General features: G+C 39.6%; 1 protein-coding gene across 3 annotated transcripts in view; it reads left to right on the forward strand.

The window, feature by feature from the left end:
* Nucleotides 1-18,800, forward strand: part of LOC139992164 (uncharacterized) — a 169,141-nt gene that overhangs the window by 137,640 nt on the left and 12,701 nt on the right. For all 3 annotated transcript variants that reach the window (XM_072012765.1, XM_072012766.1, XM_072012767.1), the window contains 4 exons: nucleotides 7,577-7,623; nucleotides 9,320-9,688; nucleotides 12,012-12,245; nucleotides 12,874-13,080. In XM_072012765.1, the coding sequence (XP_071868866.1) occupies nucleotides 7,577-7,623; nucleotides 9,320-9,688; nucleotides 12,012-12,245; nucleotides 12,874-13,080 (857 nt within the window). The remainder of the gene's footprint in view (nucleotides 1-7,576; nucleotides 7,624-9,319; nucleotides 9,689-12,011; nucleotides 12,246-12,873; nucleotides 13,081-18,800) is intronic.

Consider the following 18,800-nt stretch of genomic DNA (forward strand, 5'->3'; position numbering starts at 1 on the left):
TTTTTATTCATTTATGTCAAAAAAAAGTTGCAAAAATGTGCAGAATGCGTATAATATAGGATATCCAAAGTATAATACTCGTTATAGCTTTAACAGGTAAATTTCTATTTAAATTTTATTCCCTTAGTCGCGCCTGTAAAAATATAAATTTGCATAATTATCCATTATGATCTAATTACAAGATACTTGCATACATTAAAACAGCTACGCAGAAGTGAGTGTATAGTTCAACAAAAATACGAGTAACTGTAATAGATGGATCAGACAGTGATCGACTTTCTCCTGTTTCTATCAAACCATCCTTATTAAATTAAAAATTTTCTACGTCCACCAGGAACCACTGAAATTATTTAAACAAACAGTTACTGTAACTTGGTAAATGCTTTTTTGAGAAGAAACAGAGTTATAAGGCAAAGATCAAAGATACAGTCGAGGAGTTTGACAAGATATGAAAAGGAGACACGTTCGTAGATCTCGGTAAACGTGTTTGCACGTCACAGAAAAAACATCGAGCCCGTCGACGAAACAACTGGAAATGACGAGCTAAACCAATACGCGTCAAACTACCCTGGATGTTTTAATATTTTCATTGCAAACACTCGGAATTTCCCGCAAAGAGACTAATGCTATTTTATTCTACGCTTTCGCGCTTAATGATTACGACTTTACTCGTTGTCCACTGTATATTTAATCCCGTACACGCCAGTCCCTCATAATGATTCGAACGACTTCAAAGATTAGTCAATATTGTTTTAATAACTTAAATTTAATAACCTATAATATAGGATATTATACTTTTAACATAATATTTCCATTATAACACAAACTCGTCCTGCTTTTATCTTTATTTACAAATGCAATTAAATAACTATATCATAGAATCACACAATGATTCCAGCAACTTTTCTTTCCTTAAGAGACTAAGAAGAAACCGATGTTTCTCGAAATTCCGTTGTCGGAATTTCACGATTTGTCATGTACATCCGCACGAAGGATCAAATGTCAAGATGATTTGTCTGACACGGTCTGATTAGACCGATCGATAACCGGACACGCAATCCTACACCCTTGACATCACTTCAAGGACCCTCGTATTAATCCCTCTGTGAAGGATTATAGATTCAATCGATGTTGACACACGTCTCGAATCGATATGGGTTACAAGCAGCTTGGTCCATTTCGTGGTCGCGCTTCAATCTCCACCGTGAGAAGATAACAGGTTTCCTCGTCGAGTTGTTTAAATTTTAACTGAGAGTCTCGCAATTGCAACCGTAAAATTTGTCCGAATGACGTTGATCCGTGATACGATGATGTCAGGAAAGAATACACGATAATCAGAAATCAGAAATTCAACAGCATTAATAGCATATTGTTAGCAGATGCAGAGTAAATGCATTCTGCATGTTGATACATAGGAGCTACGCTAATGAAACATGGGATCGCTGTTTCAAACAGGATATCGATGTTCTCTTAGGAATTTCGTATTTCAAATATCGAAATACCAACTAATCTTGGCATGTTGTTTATACATAATGTAAGAATTTTACGTCGTAAGTAGGTTTTTATACATTATGCATAAAATAGATCTGAACGAAACTATATGTTTAAGAACAAAATAGCGATAAAATAATAGTAATATTAATCCTGAGAAGAATTCCCTATTCCCTAAATTCTCTGTCTAAATTCTCGCGCGAGCCTTTTAAGGCTTCCCAGCTTCTCAATTATACTGCAGTCAACACGTGGCAAATCTCTGCGTACATAGTTCCATGCATGTCGATCCGCAGTTCATTCTAGGAATCTCTCTTCAGTCGCTATTGATACTTTAAACATAGTATGCACATTCTCGGTCCTCTATCGCCCGCCATTCACTCGAATTCTCATGCATGCCAATAATCTGTTAATTATGGCAAACAATCAAATCAAAACAGTGAAATTTAACTACACTGCGAAAGTCTATACATTTGTACGAAAATCACTGTCAACCAATCAAGTCAATCAAGTCGGTAATTCATCGGTGCTTTCCCATTGCAAAATTATAAATTTGATAATTTTGGTCCTTCTAAATGAGAAACTACTGAAAATAATTTCCTATTGTTCGAATAAATTATGACTGACCTAAAATCGATGCAGATAAATCAAATCTACGTATAGAGAACACAGCATTAATTTCAACGCCTGATACAAAATATACAAAAATCGAAAGTAAGATATTGCGGTACTTGGAAGAAGAAACGAATCTCTATATAGACCGCATTTCTTTATTGCATTCATAAAAAGATTAATTTGCGTAAACATCCTCAATGTTGCCAAGATTTCTTACGAATAATCCAATTGCAAATACCTGTACCAACATTCGATTCGACTTTGTCTGTACAGACAGTACATCAGTTTAGAATCTAAAGACACGTTAATCGAAGATCGAAAGGGCAAACAACCAGTTCCGAAGTAAATCGCAAAAGCCGCTGATTCGAAAGTCGCGCGTAAACATCGCATCGCATTTCCAAGTTCGTTTAATCCGAGCTTCTCTCGGGGCGAGCGCGTATATTCATCGATCACCAGCCACGTGGATTTCCTTTCAACGGATGCAGCTAGGCTGCTAGACTGGCAGCAGATTGCGCGTTCCGTGGCCAACTGGTAGCTTGAAAACGGTAAAAAGTAAGGGAACGAGGGAAAGAGAAAGAGGGTGGCTGGAAGAGAGAAAGAGAGAGAGGAAGAGAGAGAGGAAAAGAGAGAGAGAAGGAGAAAGAAGACTGTACCAGGGATTAGAGAATGAAGTATCGGAAAACCGGGACCACGATGCGCACCGGCCAATATTCGACCCGATAAGTCTTTTACATTTCCTGTCGTGGCTTCGTTACACGGTATGGCTTAGAATGAAAATGATTATTTACGCCATCGAGAACGGTGAGCCAAAACGTTCGCTTCATTGACACCGTAAATTCTTTTTACCCCATTTCTTTCAAATGTCACGGAACGTGGAAAGGAAGAAAGAAAGAAAGAAAGATAGAGGAACAGAGTTGTAACGTGACGTTGACTTTCGACTTGATGAAAAGATATGCTTGAAGGAAACATATGCTACAGAATCGACAGAATATCTGTTTGCCGAGCTACGAATAGAACAGTTACGATATTTCCATTAGCGTAAGATAAACACGTCAAAAGCAGAGGCTACCGTTCGGATTTTTATTTGTTTTGTTTGCGTTTCAATTAACCTGCTGAATCGACAACAAGATCTTCCGGGTTCAGCGTAATAAATCACCGATTCTTTACCAGTGGTAGGAATTCAGGACGGACTTACAATTAGCAAGCCACTCAAGTGCAATCGAGCGGATCACGTCGATATTAATACCTGATCGAGCCGCTGGCACGAGCAATTGACATCCTCCCTCGCTCTGGTTATTCTGCCGGCTTTTTTCATCGCTCGGAAAGGGCTCATTCACAAGAGTAGATCCGTCTAAAAGAAATCAAATTCCTGGTTCGCTTTCAAAGACGAAAATACCGATAACCTGTGCGCTCTACACAGAAAAGAGGAACCATAGATATATCTAATTTCCTGTCAACTTGATATTCAAACGCGACGTAACTGCGAGACCGATTTTTCCTTCCGCTTCTTTTGTGTCCTTGTGCCGTCCATAATCAAGCGTCGTTTCGTTATTACGGGCAGAAAAATGGTAGAAACATTCTTCGACCAGATCCATTTTATTACCTTTAAAAATTATATCGTCAGCACGTTTCGGCAATTCGTCCAACGACCGTTTCGTTCTCGTTGGTAGTATCGTTATAAACGCGTCGAACGAACCTTTATGAAAGCTTTTTTGTCCGAGACGGGGGTGGACACCGTACGCGGCGCGGCGGCGACACCGCGAAAAACACGGCAATAAAGAGGGAAGCCTCCTTTTTATCCTCGGTCGGAACTCATAAACGGGCCCGGGAAATAACCGACGATAGAAATATCGACGTTCCCCGTGGGGTCTGCGATACGATATTACATCGTCGGCCGACGCGTAATGTCAGCCCGCGTTTGAAAAATCGCCGCCCCCTCGGAATCAGCTGCGACTGCAAATCCACCGAATCGCTGCGTTCAACCGATCGTAATAATCAACGCGGGCTTTCTACTCGTCTAACTTCTGATTTTGCGATTTCTGCGGTTCCCATTTCCATTTCCATTTCCCCACAACGCTAACAAATGATCTTATGAAACACGTGTCGATGTATTATGCAACTTTATGCACACTTCTGCTTAAAAGTCTGAGGTTGGTTATTATTTGTTTGATCAATTATTTAACTGATTAATTTATTAAATCCTGCCCTTCTCCTTAGTTCTTCTTCGCGTTTATAGAGTTCTTTGTGTATCTTTTTCCTTTTTCTTCTTTTTATTTATTTTTTTTTTTTTTTTAATATCTCTTATTCGTACAGATTGTGATAAACTGTAGGAAAATCGAATCTATTGAATAATTAGTGTTGGGACAATTTCGGAGTTGTTTTAATGATAATGGACCTCGAGTCAACAAGTAGAGGATGTTTAGGTAGAACAAGTATCATAGGACGTTAAATTATTCGCCTTTTTCAGCACTGCAGATCGTATTTTGGCTTCGAGTAAACATGCATTATTTGCGTACGGTTTTACGCGTTAAAAAGAGAGGATTTATTGGTCGATGCGCATTTGCTTATATACATGTCGATTAACAAGATTAACAGTTTAATCGCAAAATTATACGCCGACGAAACTAATTCATTGTTTCGTTAACTGTACCATCGGCGTTGTATCTCTACCAAAGTAATACCATACAAAAATCGTCCGCAAAAGCTGCATGTATTATAAATTGTATATCAGTTAAGTTTTATATTACATTATCAATGATCACGTTTGCAACATCATATATGAATGCAAACCACACGTAATGAAAACAGTCTTAGCTTTCTAAATCAAAGATCTGCAATTCGAATCTCTATAGAAATTTACCAATTTTAATATTCGAATTTTCCTCCCAAGTTCCTTCCATTTCGTTTCTCACGATTTCTCACAAACAAAACGATATTTATATTCTCTCGAAATATTCCACTAAAATCCACAAAATAGCGAAAAGTTACAAATTTCACTAGGATAGGGTGTTGTTTTCTGTACCAAAAAAAAAAAAAAAAAAAAAAAAAAAAGAATGAAGAGAAATATATTGCATCGCCACGTAGTAAAAATTGTTTAAACTAGAGTTTTTCATTCACCGCAAAAGGGCTACCCGCCCATATGTTATTGGTAATAGAAAAGTGATTAATTCCATTCTCGGTTACAGTTACCGATGCATAGAAATTTTTCGGTACGCAAACATCGATTCGCGGTAAATTATTACATGACGCAACACGGAACCATCCGTTATCTCGTTTCACTTGCTCGTTACCGTGTGATTAAAACATTTAATCGATGTTGTTTCCCATTGGGAGATCGTGATTAAAACCAGGGCAGGACAATTACAGCCCTTGCCGGATTCTCTATGGCGCCTTTGTCACCTTGCTTGCCTCCATTATGCTCTAACTACAAGCTCCGTCGCTCAATCAATGACTGTGCTTGTCACAGGGCTCTTGGGGGTAAAATCTTCCCACTTGCACACAACACTCGCAGTCATGGACCAAACAGGTTAGGGACTTCCATGTACTCTGTGATTCCTTTTAGAGGATACACCTACGATTGATTTGTTTGTAGAATGATTGAACGATACCGTTCAATTACAATTGTAAATGACGACTATTTCAACAAAACTGTTCAAACGTATTTAACTAAAAGAAATTCAATATGCTAAAGTATTCTTTCGCTTACCTAAAAGAAAAGAGACATACCCATCGATGGCCTCCGTTGAAAAACTGAGTGAATATTCATCACAAAAAAAAACAAAAAAGTCTTTTCAAAAGAAACTGAAAATTCACCTATTTGGCTGCACTAACGACTCAAGAAGTGCTAAAAGAAGACAGCGTACTAAAGTTGATGAAGAAACATTTGAATTTTATCATCCAGCGTTATCTCGTACGTTGTTTGAATTAATTTTGAGTCGTAACCTATTATCTCGTGGCTATAACGTAACCAAAATGGGTTGTGGTTCTCGAATAATTAAATTAACCAAAATGGGGTTCTAGAATGCCCAAATACGAGACAAGAAGCGTACCTAATGATAAATTTATGCTGTACCTCGTGTCGATATTATTCTGAAAGATTCATCTAGAATCAATTTTAAATAGATAGCGAACCTGGCTTATAGAAATTAAGACCGTACGGAAATCCATTGATCGTGCACCGGTGGGTCGCGTGAGAACTTCAATTCAACGTTCCGGTAGTCGCGTGACGAGCTTAAAAATTCCACAACTGCATATTTCGATGAATATTCCAAAAGATATATGATACGTCAGGAATCTAAAGTCACCTCGTATTTTTCAACTGTAATCCAAAGGCGAAACGTGAATGACATTTGCGGAAAATTCATTCGAAAAACCGTAAATTTCCTCCTAACGCCTGTTCCTCTTTAAGAAACTTCTTTGCGTTAACCAGTTACCTAGCGTTTCACTCCTAAAGACCAAGTTATCCGTAGATCAATCTCATCGAAACTCTCTGTTATTCAGTCAAGGTTTACGATTGAAACGAGTCCGTGGAGATGACGATCGAACGAGAATGTAGGCGCAATCGTCGGTTTACGAATTTCTCGCGGCAGGATCTTCTCGAACGTGGCTCGGTAAACCTGGTCTCGAGGCGTAATTACGTTAAACAAACACATAGTTAACCGTGTACTTAGCAATCGGGCTATTTAAATGGCTGCAAGTGACTACCGGTGTTTGGCCAAGTCCATCCGTTCTCGAAATTCAATCCTTGGCCATGCAAAGTTCACAATATCTCCGTAACGATTGAACCGAAACAGAGAGCAAGGGATGGAATGAAAGCGGTATGGTGTAGAAAATTTTGACAAGGAAACCGGATTGTTGAAACTAAATGCAAACAGATAATTAAAGTTTCGAATTTAGTTGAAAGCGGCCAGGCTGAAAATCCTCCGGGAGAAAAATCGTATGGATTCGTCACGAGAAACGAAAACGAACCCCTCTAATATTCCCAGACTCAATTATGTCGGCAGATGAATCTAGAGAATGGGTTGCTTCCATATTCGGGAAAAAGAGTTACTTTCACGAGCTTGAAAAAAAAAAGAAATTTTTTTTGCTGCTTTTGAAAGCAAATTTTTCCTCCAAAACTCGAGCCTTCGCTATTTTCCTCTATACGATTCTCTCTTGTCGTATTCACGAACTCTTTTCGTTCACACTGTGTGTCACATTTCTCCAACCACTACTACCACCTCTGCCCGGCTTTCCTTCGTTTTATTCCAATTCTTTCACAGTTTTTTCCGCACTTCTTTGTATTTTTCTCTTTCCACTTCTGCCTCTTGCTTTTGGCTTTAATGTTTAACATCCATGTTAGGATGCTGGTTGCAATTCTCCAAGAATCTTATTATCTATATTTTGAAACACGTTCGAAACTTAAATTCTTCAATATTTCATGGTTAACATAGAATCACGACACTAACCAATCGTGTTTTTCTTTTTGTTACAGATACCGGGAACAATCCACAGAAGAAGACATCGTTGCAAACCGCAGAAGTAAGAGCGAAAAAATCTCATTGTCGTTGTTTCCCCATCTGGATGAACGCGCATGACTTCGTGTTTGTGTCTCGACTAGATAGATTCTAACCGATGAAACTCCGAGAGGCAACGTATCCCAGAACGTGCACGGAATGTATCGTAAATCGTTTCTTATCGTTCCAACCTGCATCCTTTTTTGGGTATAATCCCATAAAGTACACCAAGTTAAATTTGAACGGTTTCGCGATAAGAAATATAGTCGTTTCGTCAAGCCATCTAATTACGATAGAAAAAGATATATTCCGGTTTTATGCCGTGCTCGTTAAGTTGTCTAGCTTTCGATGGAGAAGGTTGTAAATTTTAACCTCGATGGTAGACGGGAACGAGCTTTTTCTATTTTACTTTATGTTCTCCGTTCACGTAAGCGGCGCAAGAAGAAACTCGTAAAGTACACCAGAAATCGATAACTATTTCACCGTAAGGTGACAAGGTTCGTAAAGCACGAGGCACGTCTAAAATGTTGCGAGTATATAAAACCGCAGCGAAGATTGTAAACTTTCAAAGAGAAACGGTCATTCTTGTCGTTCATTCAAAATTCGTGTTTTTCTTTTCTCTCGCAACAAAAACGGCCGAACGCATCGTTTCACACCGCGATTTCCCATTAATTTTTAGGCGGTTGTACGATCGACTCTGGCTTATCGATAAACCATGAACAAATAAATAAATAGACATCCATTACCATTAAACAAATGTATCGCGTCCATCTGCAAAATAACTGGAACAAAAAAAGAAGGATATGATCTGAAATTGCATTTCAATAGCAACCGATTGTCAAGATCCTGATAAAAGCGGCCGCGCAACGTATGAAATTTACGATTTGCGATGGTCACTTCGCGCAAATAAATTGCGCGCATTCATTCAGGGACGGGGAAAAATGGAATAATTTGTAACTGGCTAAGACGGAGCAATTAAACGAGCGAAATAAAATTAAATACAAAAATTATTATTTCCATTTTGGAATAACTCGCAATTTCCATAGAGTGTCCGCTGTTTCGTATACGCTGTGTATAGAAAATTCAGAGTTACCTATCATCCTTTGTTATAACGTAACAATTTTATACAACGTGCCGCGCAATTTCATTTTAGTACGCATAAAGTTATTATAGGAGTATGAGACACTGGTTATATGACTAACGTATCAGAGTAGACTTCATTTAGCTGTATTGTACGACGTCAATCTCGTACGGAGAATCAGGTGTGCATCGCACACGTGTAACAATAACAGCGAACCGATATGCAAATTGATTATTTACGCAATATTGTTCGCTCAAAAACACAAAACTCGTCCGTTGACGAAATTCCTTTATCTGTAATAGTTTTCGAAATATTCCAGGAAATATATACCATCAATTTCAAAAGCTATTCTCACCATCAATACGGAAAACAATTGCCGATAAAAAGATATTCATATAAATAAGATATTTCCTCGAAAGTTATCTTTTCCCCAAAAATTGTATCCATTAAATTTTATTTGGCACACTTTTCTTTTAAATTCAAAAACTTAAGAACTTGCCAAAGCTTACCTAAACTTATCTAACTTAAAAGAAATATTTCAACTACTAGCAACGTCTCGCGATAAAGTCAGTTAACTTCGAGCTACTTATCAAGAAATGCTAAAAGAATCCAGAACACGCCACCTGTTTCTCCATTTCAGGCTGCAAGCAGCCCTGAAAGAAGAAATGCGAGCGTGTCGAGCGTCACCCTGGAGGATGGCCCTGACTCGAGAGGCGAGCGTGAGCGGGTGGAACGCACCGAGACCGAGCAGGTGGAGGAGGATTACGAGGGCGAGGACGAGTACGAGGACGAACTCAAGGCTGTAGCCGAGTCGCACGAGGCGATGTCGAGGGACGACACTAGGAATTCGAACGTGTCCACGGCAGCGTCCACTGGGTTGGTCGACGGGACGTCCTCCGGTTCCAAGAACTTTGACTCGCGGGAGGTGATCACCGTCAACAGTTCCGACGAGGATGTCGCATCGAACGAGGCAATCACCGACGAAATTATCGACAAGTATGACCAAGAGGTATGTGTATTTTCTTCCTTATTTTTTTTCCTTTCGCCTCTTCTTTTATGTACATTTGTGAAAAACCGTGTCTCCTAAAGTGTCCGCTTGTCTCGCTAGATAAAATCGTGCTGCTTTTCTCAAAAAGAAAAGTCGAAACATTTTCAAGTGAACGTTTTCTTTCGAGGATAGACAGTTACAGGGAAAAGAGCATTCGTTTCGAACGGCGATGTATTTTGAACAAGACTTTGCTTCCAGGATACGGTATATAAAATCGAGCAGACATAAACGACAGATTAAGCCGCTAGTTTCCAGAGTAAATTTGACACTCGTATACAAGTCGCGTGGATTGGTATATATCCCGATGGGTATATTGAAATTTCACCAAGCTCTGGCAGATTGGACCATCTGGCGTAGCGCGATCGGAAAGCTTTCGTTCTGTCGGAGAGTAACCGAGCGGGGAATTTCAATTGATCGAGCGGCCACGCGACGCTGACGTTTCATGCGCGCTGTACCGATGACCTGGTTCCAGCAGAAACATTGTAGCCGAGCCTTGACCACTGTTTCGTTAGAACGGTTTGCCCCGGCAAACCCTGACCCGACGACGGCCCAACCCTGACCTACCTCCGGCCCATTTCTTACTTCGTTTCCGTGCTCTATTTACGATTAAGCTGGCTATTCGCCAGGATAACGTCGATTCCATGTTCGTGCTTGATCCTGCTGGCTGCGGTTACTCGACACGTTCGACTCCCTGGTCGATGAATTTCCGCTCTGCGATTCCACAGTCGCATGCTCGATGAAAATGAAACGGAGAAGTCGTGCAGTTTGCGTAATGCGACAAACTTTAGCATACGGAAGCGCGATTCTTTCTCAACAATGCGTCCTGAACATTTTAATTTGAAATTCAACAGAAATCCAATGTATCGAAAACAAACTACAATTTCCTTTCAATAAATGAAGCTCCGCTGTGTTCTAATGACAGTTCGATTTAACAAGATCTGAGCTTCGATTTAACAAGATCTTAGCTTCGATTTATTGAGGAAACGGAAAACAACTCGATTTATACGCGGCTTGAGATAGAACGAAAAGAAACGGACAAGAAGCGATAAAAAGAAGGCGATATAAGTTGAAAAAAGACTCGATTTGAACGCGATTCTAGCGCAACGGCGATCGTGCTGTCGTCTAATGTTTATCGGGAGACGTATGGGCGGACCGGTTTCGTCCGACTATCGGAAAGTACTTTGCATCGACAAAGGTCCGAGCTGTTTCGCGATTGGAAAGCCATTTGTAACGTCTTAAGAGGACACTTGAAATTTTAAAAGGGTCATGGTATCTGTCTTCGGCTTTCCCCGGCCAGGTTTCGCGCAATTTCTTTCGACAACAACAACAACAGCCATGCTTTTATCGCATTTACGCTATTTCCCTATTTTCGTCTCTATTTCTCTCGAAACTCGTCGAAACGAAATGAAACGAAATTAGAATTTCATTTGAGATATCGAATAAAGTCGATCGATTAACCGTTCGTAATCGGTGTAATTTTACCTGGGGAAAACCTGTATTAATAATATTATTCCAAGTTGGTAATCGAATTATCCAATCAGGCAGTTGCACAATTCGCGAATGTCGGGTACTCACGAAACTTTCGACTACATTCTCAAAATAGTACTTTCGGCAAACTTGGTCACGATCGAATTGTATTAGCTTGCTGCATACAAAATGTCATTTTCATGAATATTTTTAACGATGAATTGATTTACTTGTTTCATATTTATAAGAATTCTTATTAATTACAGAATTCAGATATTCTTGAAATGGAACTGCTACAGTCTTCTTCTGGTTATAGTTTTTTTTTTTTTTTTAATAATTTATATACGTTGAAATGGATATCGATACATTTTCTAAATATTTTTCCGTGCGTTCGAAGAAAATTTTAAAATATCTGCAGTCATCTCCCTAGTGTCAGTCGGTAGGTACGCGTCGAATAGTTTGTTAAATTCTACTCGTACGTTCTTCTTCGGTACGACGATGGTAACGTTGGCAGGTAATAGTGTCGTACATCCTACTTTCCTGTAAGTTCTATTTTCTACCTGAAGACAGAATACTCTTTGCTTCTATTTATTACGATAGCGGTGACGCGATCCATTCTTTACGAGAATCTGCTGCGTCACTGGGAGGAATTGCAATTTTCAAATTTCCCATAAATTCATAGGAATTCGCATTCTAGGAATAATCTCGTTTCCCGACATTACCAAGGAACGATGTCTATGATTATTCTCTATTTCTTTCCATTATTTTAATATTCCCAAGAATACCAAAAGAGAATACGTATTTTGTGTGATTTCAGGTGGCCGAACTGCTAAAGTACAAAAAGGAACGGAACTCTAACCACAGCGAGGGTAACCGCATGAAAACAAAGCGTGTTCCAACCGTAAAAAAGGAACTCAGCACGCAGAAAGAAATCCTGATCGGAAGTAACGAGACGCAGGTGCCGAAGAGTCTAGTGCCACCAGATGATCCAGTGAATCGTTTGAGCGAGGAAACGGACACGATTCAACGAAGAAACGTCGGATCTAACGAGGTGAGTCAAATTGTCACTTTGTATAAGGTACACACGTTCTCCTTAGGTTGCGATTAAACGCTAGAAACGAATAATTGAACGACAAAATTTTACGAAAGTTAAAATGTCAAAATTAAGTTTTTATATGTTGTAAATCAATTGGACCCCTTTCATTCAATGACAATGCAACAAATTTATAAAGCTTACATCTTGTCCTTACCTGTATCTTTTTATTGTCTTTATATTTTTGACTATTGATCAGAACGTTAGTTCGTCAGCAAACGAATACAGTGTAACTACAGCCTTTATTTCATAGACCAGTGAAGTTTTATGAATAACAAGGATGCCGAATATTGCACTTCGCTTTGTCGCCAAGTTTCAGGCGGAAAGTTTCCTTCCTCCTTTTATCGAGACGGGTTTTTAAGAAATTAAACGTGAAGAAGGATTTAGAACGAGATCGAAGCCGAAGATATTAATGGACCCTCCTTCGAAAGCGTCCTTTGAAGTAGCTTCGAATCGGAAAAGTGACGTCAGATTTCAAAGCTCTTTTGCCAAAGAAACTGGAATTTCCCTGTTATATTTTGACGACAGTTAATGCACTTGGTATTGAAAGATTTCTACAAAGTCTACTTCTCTTTTTTACTTTCAGCCGGTGGAGTGGGAGGATCCAGGATATTCGGAGAGATCGAATGGAAAAAGTGAAATCGTGGAACACAATCGATACTCGGGATCCAAAGCGAACAGCCCAAAGAAGTTGGACAAGAGGCAAGAAACAGTTTTGAAGAACCTAAAATCCTATTTGTTGACGGAATACGCGAACGAAGAGGAGCAACGCCAGAAACTTCGGGAACTGGGGGTGAGTTTAGTCGAAAGTTACAGTGTTAATAATTAATCGTTTAATAATTGATAGCCAGAACGCGTTGATTCTTTGGTATCTAGCGATTCTTCCTCCACTTTTTCTTTTTCAACGAATCTTTGTTTAATAAAAGATTATTTTTCATACTTTACTGTTGATAATAAGATTAAACTTATTGAAGATTTATCTATTACGATATATTCCAATACATCAAAGAGTTATACTTCTAAATTTTAAACGATCTTTAACTGTCGCAATCTCATCGTTGCTGCACGCATCTAACGCTTACGGCATACCTCTCTTTAACATACTATGCGCTTTCATATTCTAATACTTTATGGTTTATGCAAACTAAATCTACTTATCGCTTCAAAAAGAAAAATAATCGAATGGAAAGCAATGGAAGCTCCTAACAAAATTGCATAATAGAAGTGATGGAAATTGATTTATACCATTCCACGGGATAGCACATGTAACGTGAACAGATTTTAAGCTCGAACGGGACGGGGAATTCGAGCGTACAGGGCGGAAGCGTTGAAACCGAATAAACAGGCGTGGAACGAAGTGCGAGGAAAATGGAGAGGAAATATTCATCGATGGCCGTTCGGCGTCGTCGATCTCAAAGGGCTGCGCGTATCCGCAATCGATAAATAATCCGGCCTGCGAGCCGTTAGGCACCATGTTTCCAGGCCAATAACGGCGAGTGGCTTTGTTCGTACTCAAAGCGTCTTTTCAGCTACCTGCGGCCGGACTTTGATCCCATCGCGATCATTCAAATAGACAACCCACCCTCGACCACTATCCATCTCCTCTTGCATCGCTAACTGTCCTCAGAACGAAACAGCTGTCTTCTTCATAACGAACGTCGCTGCAACTCATCATTTTCCTCTTACTTTAGGTTTTAGATGAACCTGTTTGAGCAAACCTCGCGATCCGCCGCAAAGATTGCATTTCAAACTTTAAATTACCTGACGTCTCGGCGAATCGAACAGTTTACAATTACGTCGTCGGGTCTTTTGAAAAATGATTCGCCTTTCTGTACGGTGAAGCCTCGGACTAGGGAAATCTTCTTCTACTGAGCGGAGATTAAATTTTAAATTACGAAAGTATATACGTCGTTTCTAATTTGTTCTCCAAATGATCGCAGGTAAAATTAGTTTTGGACTTAAGATAGTTTCTCAAATGAGCAATCTTGCAGTTCCCTTCTCTCTCCTCTTTTGTTCTTTCTCTGTATTTTTTTCTTTCTTTTTGGAAAACGTGCACATAGGTGCATTTATTCGTAGAAAGAAACGTGCCGCGAATCATGTCAGATACAAATGAGAAAGTTGTCGCGAAACGATCGGGGTGGAAGAAATAAAACGCGGCACGATGATAAATGCCAGTCCCGCTTTCAAGCCGGTTAACCATCGGCAAGTTTTCTTTTATCGCGCAGATACAATGTCCTGTTTTCTTTCCCGTGGCGCGAGATACACGCCGAGGCTATTTGTTCTTGTCGCACGCACAAAAGACAACGATCCTCCGCTGCTTTCGGAAATGGAAGGGAATCACGACCTCGAGGACGTGTTCTTTCTCTGCTTGCAGTGAGCCATTCTGCGGAAACCTCGTCGGGAATAATAATTGTTTTCGTGTGGAAGCTGCTATCTTTTTCGCGGATAAACTAGCAGTACAATTCTTTCAATTGATTTAACACATTAAAAATGCCAACTGATTAACTCCACTTTTTATAAAGTCATCAATTCCACATTATTTAAGTGCAGGTCAAAAAATAAATCTTATTACGTAAATTTATTTATCATAAGGAGATAGAATAAATAATTGTAATTGTTATTCTTATAATTTGTAACCGGTGGTTCGTCAAATTTCGCCAATAATATTATTTCAATTGGAGTAATTAAAGAGATACGATACATGCGGCGGTAGTAGCGAAAATGTTATTAACCGAAAGAATTATTCGATAATGAAATTGGCGCCATTTGTAGTACTTGCTCGTCCTCTCCATTCCTCTCCATCGTGACAAGATAAATGAATGACACAGCCACAAAGAATTCACCAGTTCTCTTCTTACACGATTGGCATGTTCCACTTGTAACGGAAGAACAGCGACAAGGATGGTATTTCTCATGCACAAAAGCTCTAAAATAGTCAGGAAGAAATTAAGTTTCTTTGAGACAGGGCGCCGAGTTAGAGAATCGGCAGAGTCTCCGTTTCATCGTTGTCATCTGTCCGACTCTGGCACAAAGAATACATCCTCCCGACTAATTCAATATTCTTAAAGCGACTCCTTCGCCACCGTGCTGCGATTACTGCGACAATTGGATCCACGAACGAGAGCCGAGCTTTTGTCATGCCTCTTTGGTAGAACTTGAACATCCTCGTAAAAATCTCTCGCTTTCTCTTTATTTCAAAGAGAAACCCTCCTGTAATCGCTGTGTTTCGGAAAATTCTATTTGCTCTCGTTCCTTCTTAACTTCGTAATTAACTTTTATATTGTTTCTAAAGTCAACGATTCACAAAAGAGCGTCCAAAGGGGACGCTCGGTGATTCTAAAGAGCCTTAGTTATAAATCTCTTATCAAACAATCTTTCGATACAATAATTGTTGGGAATAAAACGATATCTGGTTAAAGTTGAAGCGCGGCCACTAAGGACAGGCACATTTTTCCTGATCTGCAAGTCAAAAAGGTGATACGAAAGAAGAGACAATTCAATCATTGAGAAACATTTTACGCTCGCTACCAAATTGAAATTAAGTAATATCAAGCATCTATTGTAAATCGTATTCTCACATAGAATAATATGACGTATTGCGTTACTTTCATTCGCCAGCGCGTTTCTCTAACGTCCTCTAACGAAATTATCTAACTTATGAACGACTCTAACAAAATTCTAAAAATAATTTTACACGACGAGACGCAATAACATTTAAAAAATAAAAGCAGAATCCTCGTCTAACATAATCATGGACTACCAGCATTCCATAGGGGAAATAACGAATAAGAAAGTAGAAGGCAATTCCAGCTGAAAGGCGCGCCTCTGCAGATTGCGCGCATTCTTCCGTCGTTGTAAGGATGTCTCGCGCTCTTGCCCGCTATTATCGCGGCAGATACCTGGTGCACTTATCGTGGAGATGCGTGGATCGCACAAAGAGCGGCATTCTCACGGATAATTCAATATGCTTCGCGCAAACCATCGCAGTAGCAGTCGTAGTAGCAGCCGTTCTCGACTGTCACCGCCGTTGGTATCAACAACAGAAGGGGAAGCTCCGACGATCTTCGTTCACGGAACAGGACTTAGAACAGCTAAAAATGGTAGAGATATATGTCGAGCTTTATTAGAGAAAAGCGAGGAAAAGAAAATGTATCTGATTTTATTAGGCGTCTTTTATTAAAGAATTCAATGAAAATCAAAGTACGATGGAGAGAGAAAAGAAATATGTTTTAGCGTGATAAGGTAAGGAAGGGATGCAGAGAATTCTATAAAAGAGATAAAACCGACATCTGGCTCTGGGGGATACTGATAAAGCGGTGCAAATGAAAATCCATATGATTTTTGTCAAAGACAGCCTGTGAGACTCGAGTTCGCATAAGTTTCTATTTCACAAAGGGACGAGAAGTAGGAACATCTGTGTAGAAGCGAACGGCTCACTGGTTTGTTATTGAAAGAAAAAAGACTGGGGCAGAGATCTTGCGAACGATGAAAATGGAGAGAATATCACATTAATTTTCACTAACTCTGAGGAAATCCCGTGTGCCACAGTGTCAATTTTACCAATAAATGAGAAAAGTTTAATTTAACTCCTTCCCATCTTCGATTCTGTAATTACATCATCCACATATACCATCAAAAAGCTAGCAATTATTCGGATATGTTTAAGCCCTTCGATAATATAATAAAATAAAGAAACATTCAGAATGAACTATTTAGAGAATAATCTTCACGATCTTCTGATTTTTATAGAAATTACGTAATACAGCGTTACGTATAACATTTAAACCGTGTAATTTATAGTATCTATCTAGCTATATTCATTAACTTGCCCAAGTCTCGTCACGAAAGGATAAGTTCATTCCTCGTATACTTGTAACGACCATAATATGTAAAAGCCTATAGACGCGATGCACTTGCGTAAATAAAATACTTGTTGTAGCTGCGACCCAATAGAGGCGGCGATCACGAAACGGAGCTGTTAATCTTAATTCCCGTGATTTACGATTATCGCCACCGGTCGGAGATATTCGACACGAAATACCAGGGAGGAGTTTCGAGCGGAAATTACGAAGCACGGCATCCGGAAGAGCACGACAGTGGCCGTCCCTTCTGGCGACACCGTCGAAAACGTTTATCGACCACGTGAGACAATCTCCCCAGAGGATCGATCTACACTCTCCTTTGTCCACGATTTCGTTCGTCCCCCTTTCAGCTTCCGATCGTTTTCGTTACTCTCTTTTTGCCAGGAATTTTCGAGAGTGCGCAACGAGAGGACGCGTAACGAGTCCGTGGAATCCTCCGACGGAAATTACGAGCGACGCCAGAGCGGAAGTCGAGTCCCTCGTGTCGTTGCTCCGTCCACGATACTCGAATTTTTTCCACAGGCGCAAAATTAGTCGATCTCCGTATAACCATTAATTTGGAAAATATAGCAAACCAAGGCACGCTCCAATTTTTCATTAATATATTGCACCACATGACTGTGAAACCATTTCAACATTTTTTGTTCTTATAGATACAATAGCTTATGAAAGTCTTCGAAAGCTTACAGAAACTTTTCATGAATATATTATGTGCAATACGAAATATTTTGAATTTTCATTAGCTACGGTCATGCTTATATCGATAAAGTTTCGGATGAATCTAAATATGTACGTGGAAGCTACAACATATGCAATATGCAAGTATGTTTTGACAATTTTAGAGCGGTTTCGTAATTATGAGACGTAGTATACAATCATGCCATGTAGTATACAATCGTACCAGAAATCGAGAAGAATATGAAACGAGTCTAACTTAAACATAAAGATGAATTTTCTCGTTTTCTCATTTCTCTATTCGAACAGTCAAAATGCGCATTTCGAAAGAACAACTTTGAAATTAAGAAATTCTTCGAAAAGTTCAGCGAGTTAGACAACGTTTCGACATGAAAGGAAGCAAAATAACACTTGTGCTGTGAATCATGATTCAGGTTTGTGATTTCACATTGAACAGGATCCAGAAAAGGCAGGAGAGCCGTGGATCCGAATGAAGAGAGCAGCGTGGCGCGCAACGAGCGCTCACGACTCCGTCGAGTCGTTAATGATCGTTGAGCGACGAGAATTTCCGGCGGCGAGCGGTGCGTGCATATTTTGCAAAACACGTTCGAGTGGAAAAGCGAGAGGGGAAAACATGTTTCCACGGAGAACCGAGAAAAATTCTCTCTTGGTCGAGTCACGGTTTAGAAACTACCGACGTTCAACAACTTCATCAACGAGTTCTATTTTGTCTGTACGAGTTTGCTGGTCTCAATGTCTGTTAATACGCAAAGATACAGTCACGCAAGAGTAGTGTAAATTAAAATCTAAAAGTCGTGTAGGAAAAAGTGTATGGAGAAAATACGTTTAAGATGTTTCCTGTTCGTTATTTTATTATGATTTCTTTATCTAAGATTGCGCGCATACTCTCATTTCCAAGTATCAGAACATCGAATGGTGGCATACGAAAAAATTGAGGAAAATCATCAAGGAAACG

Source organism: Bombus fervidus, chromosome 11 (genome assembly GCF_041682495.2).
Source record: "Bombus fervidus isolate BK054 chromosome 11, iyBomFerv1, whole genome shotgun sequence".
Taxonomy (NCBI): domain Eukaryota; kingdom Metazoa; phylum Arthropoda; class Insecta; order Hymenoptera; family Apidae; genus Bombus; species Bombus fervidus.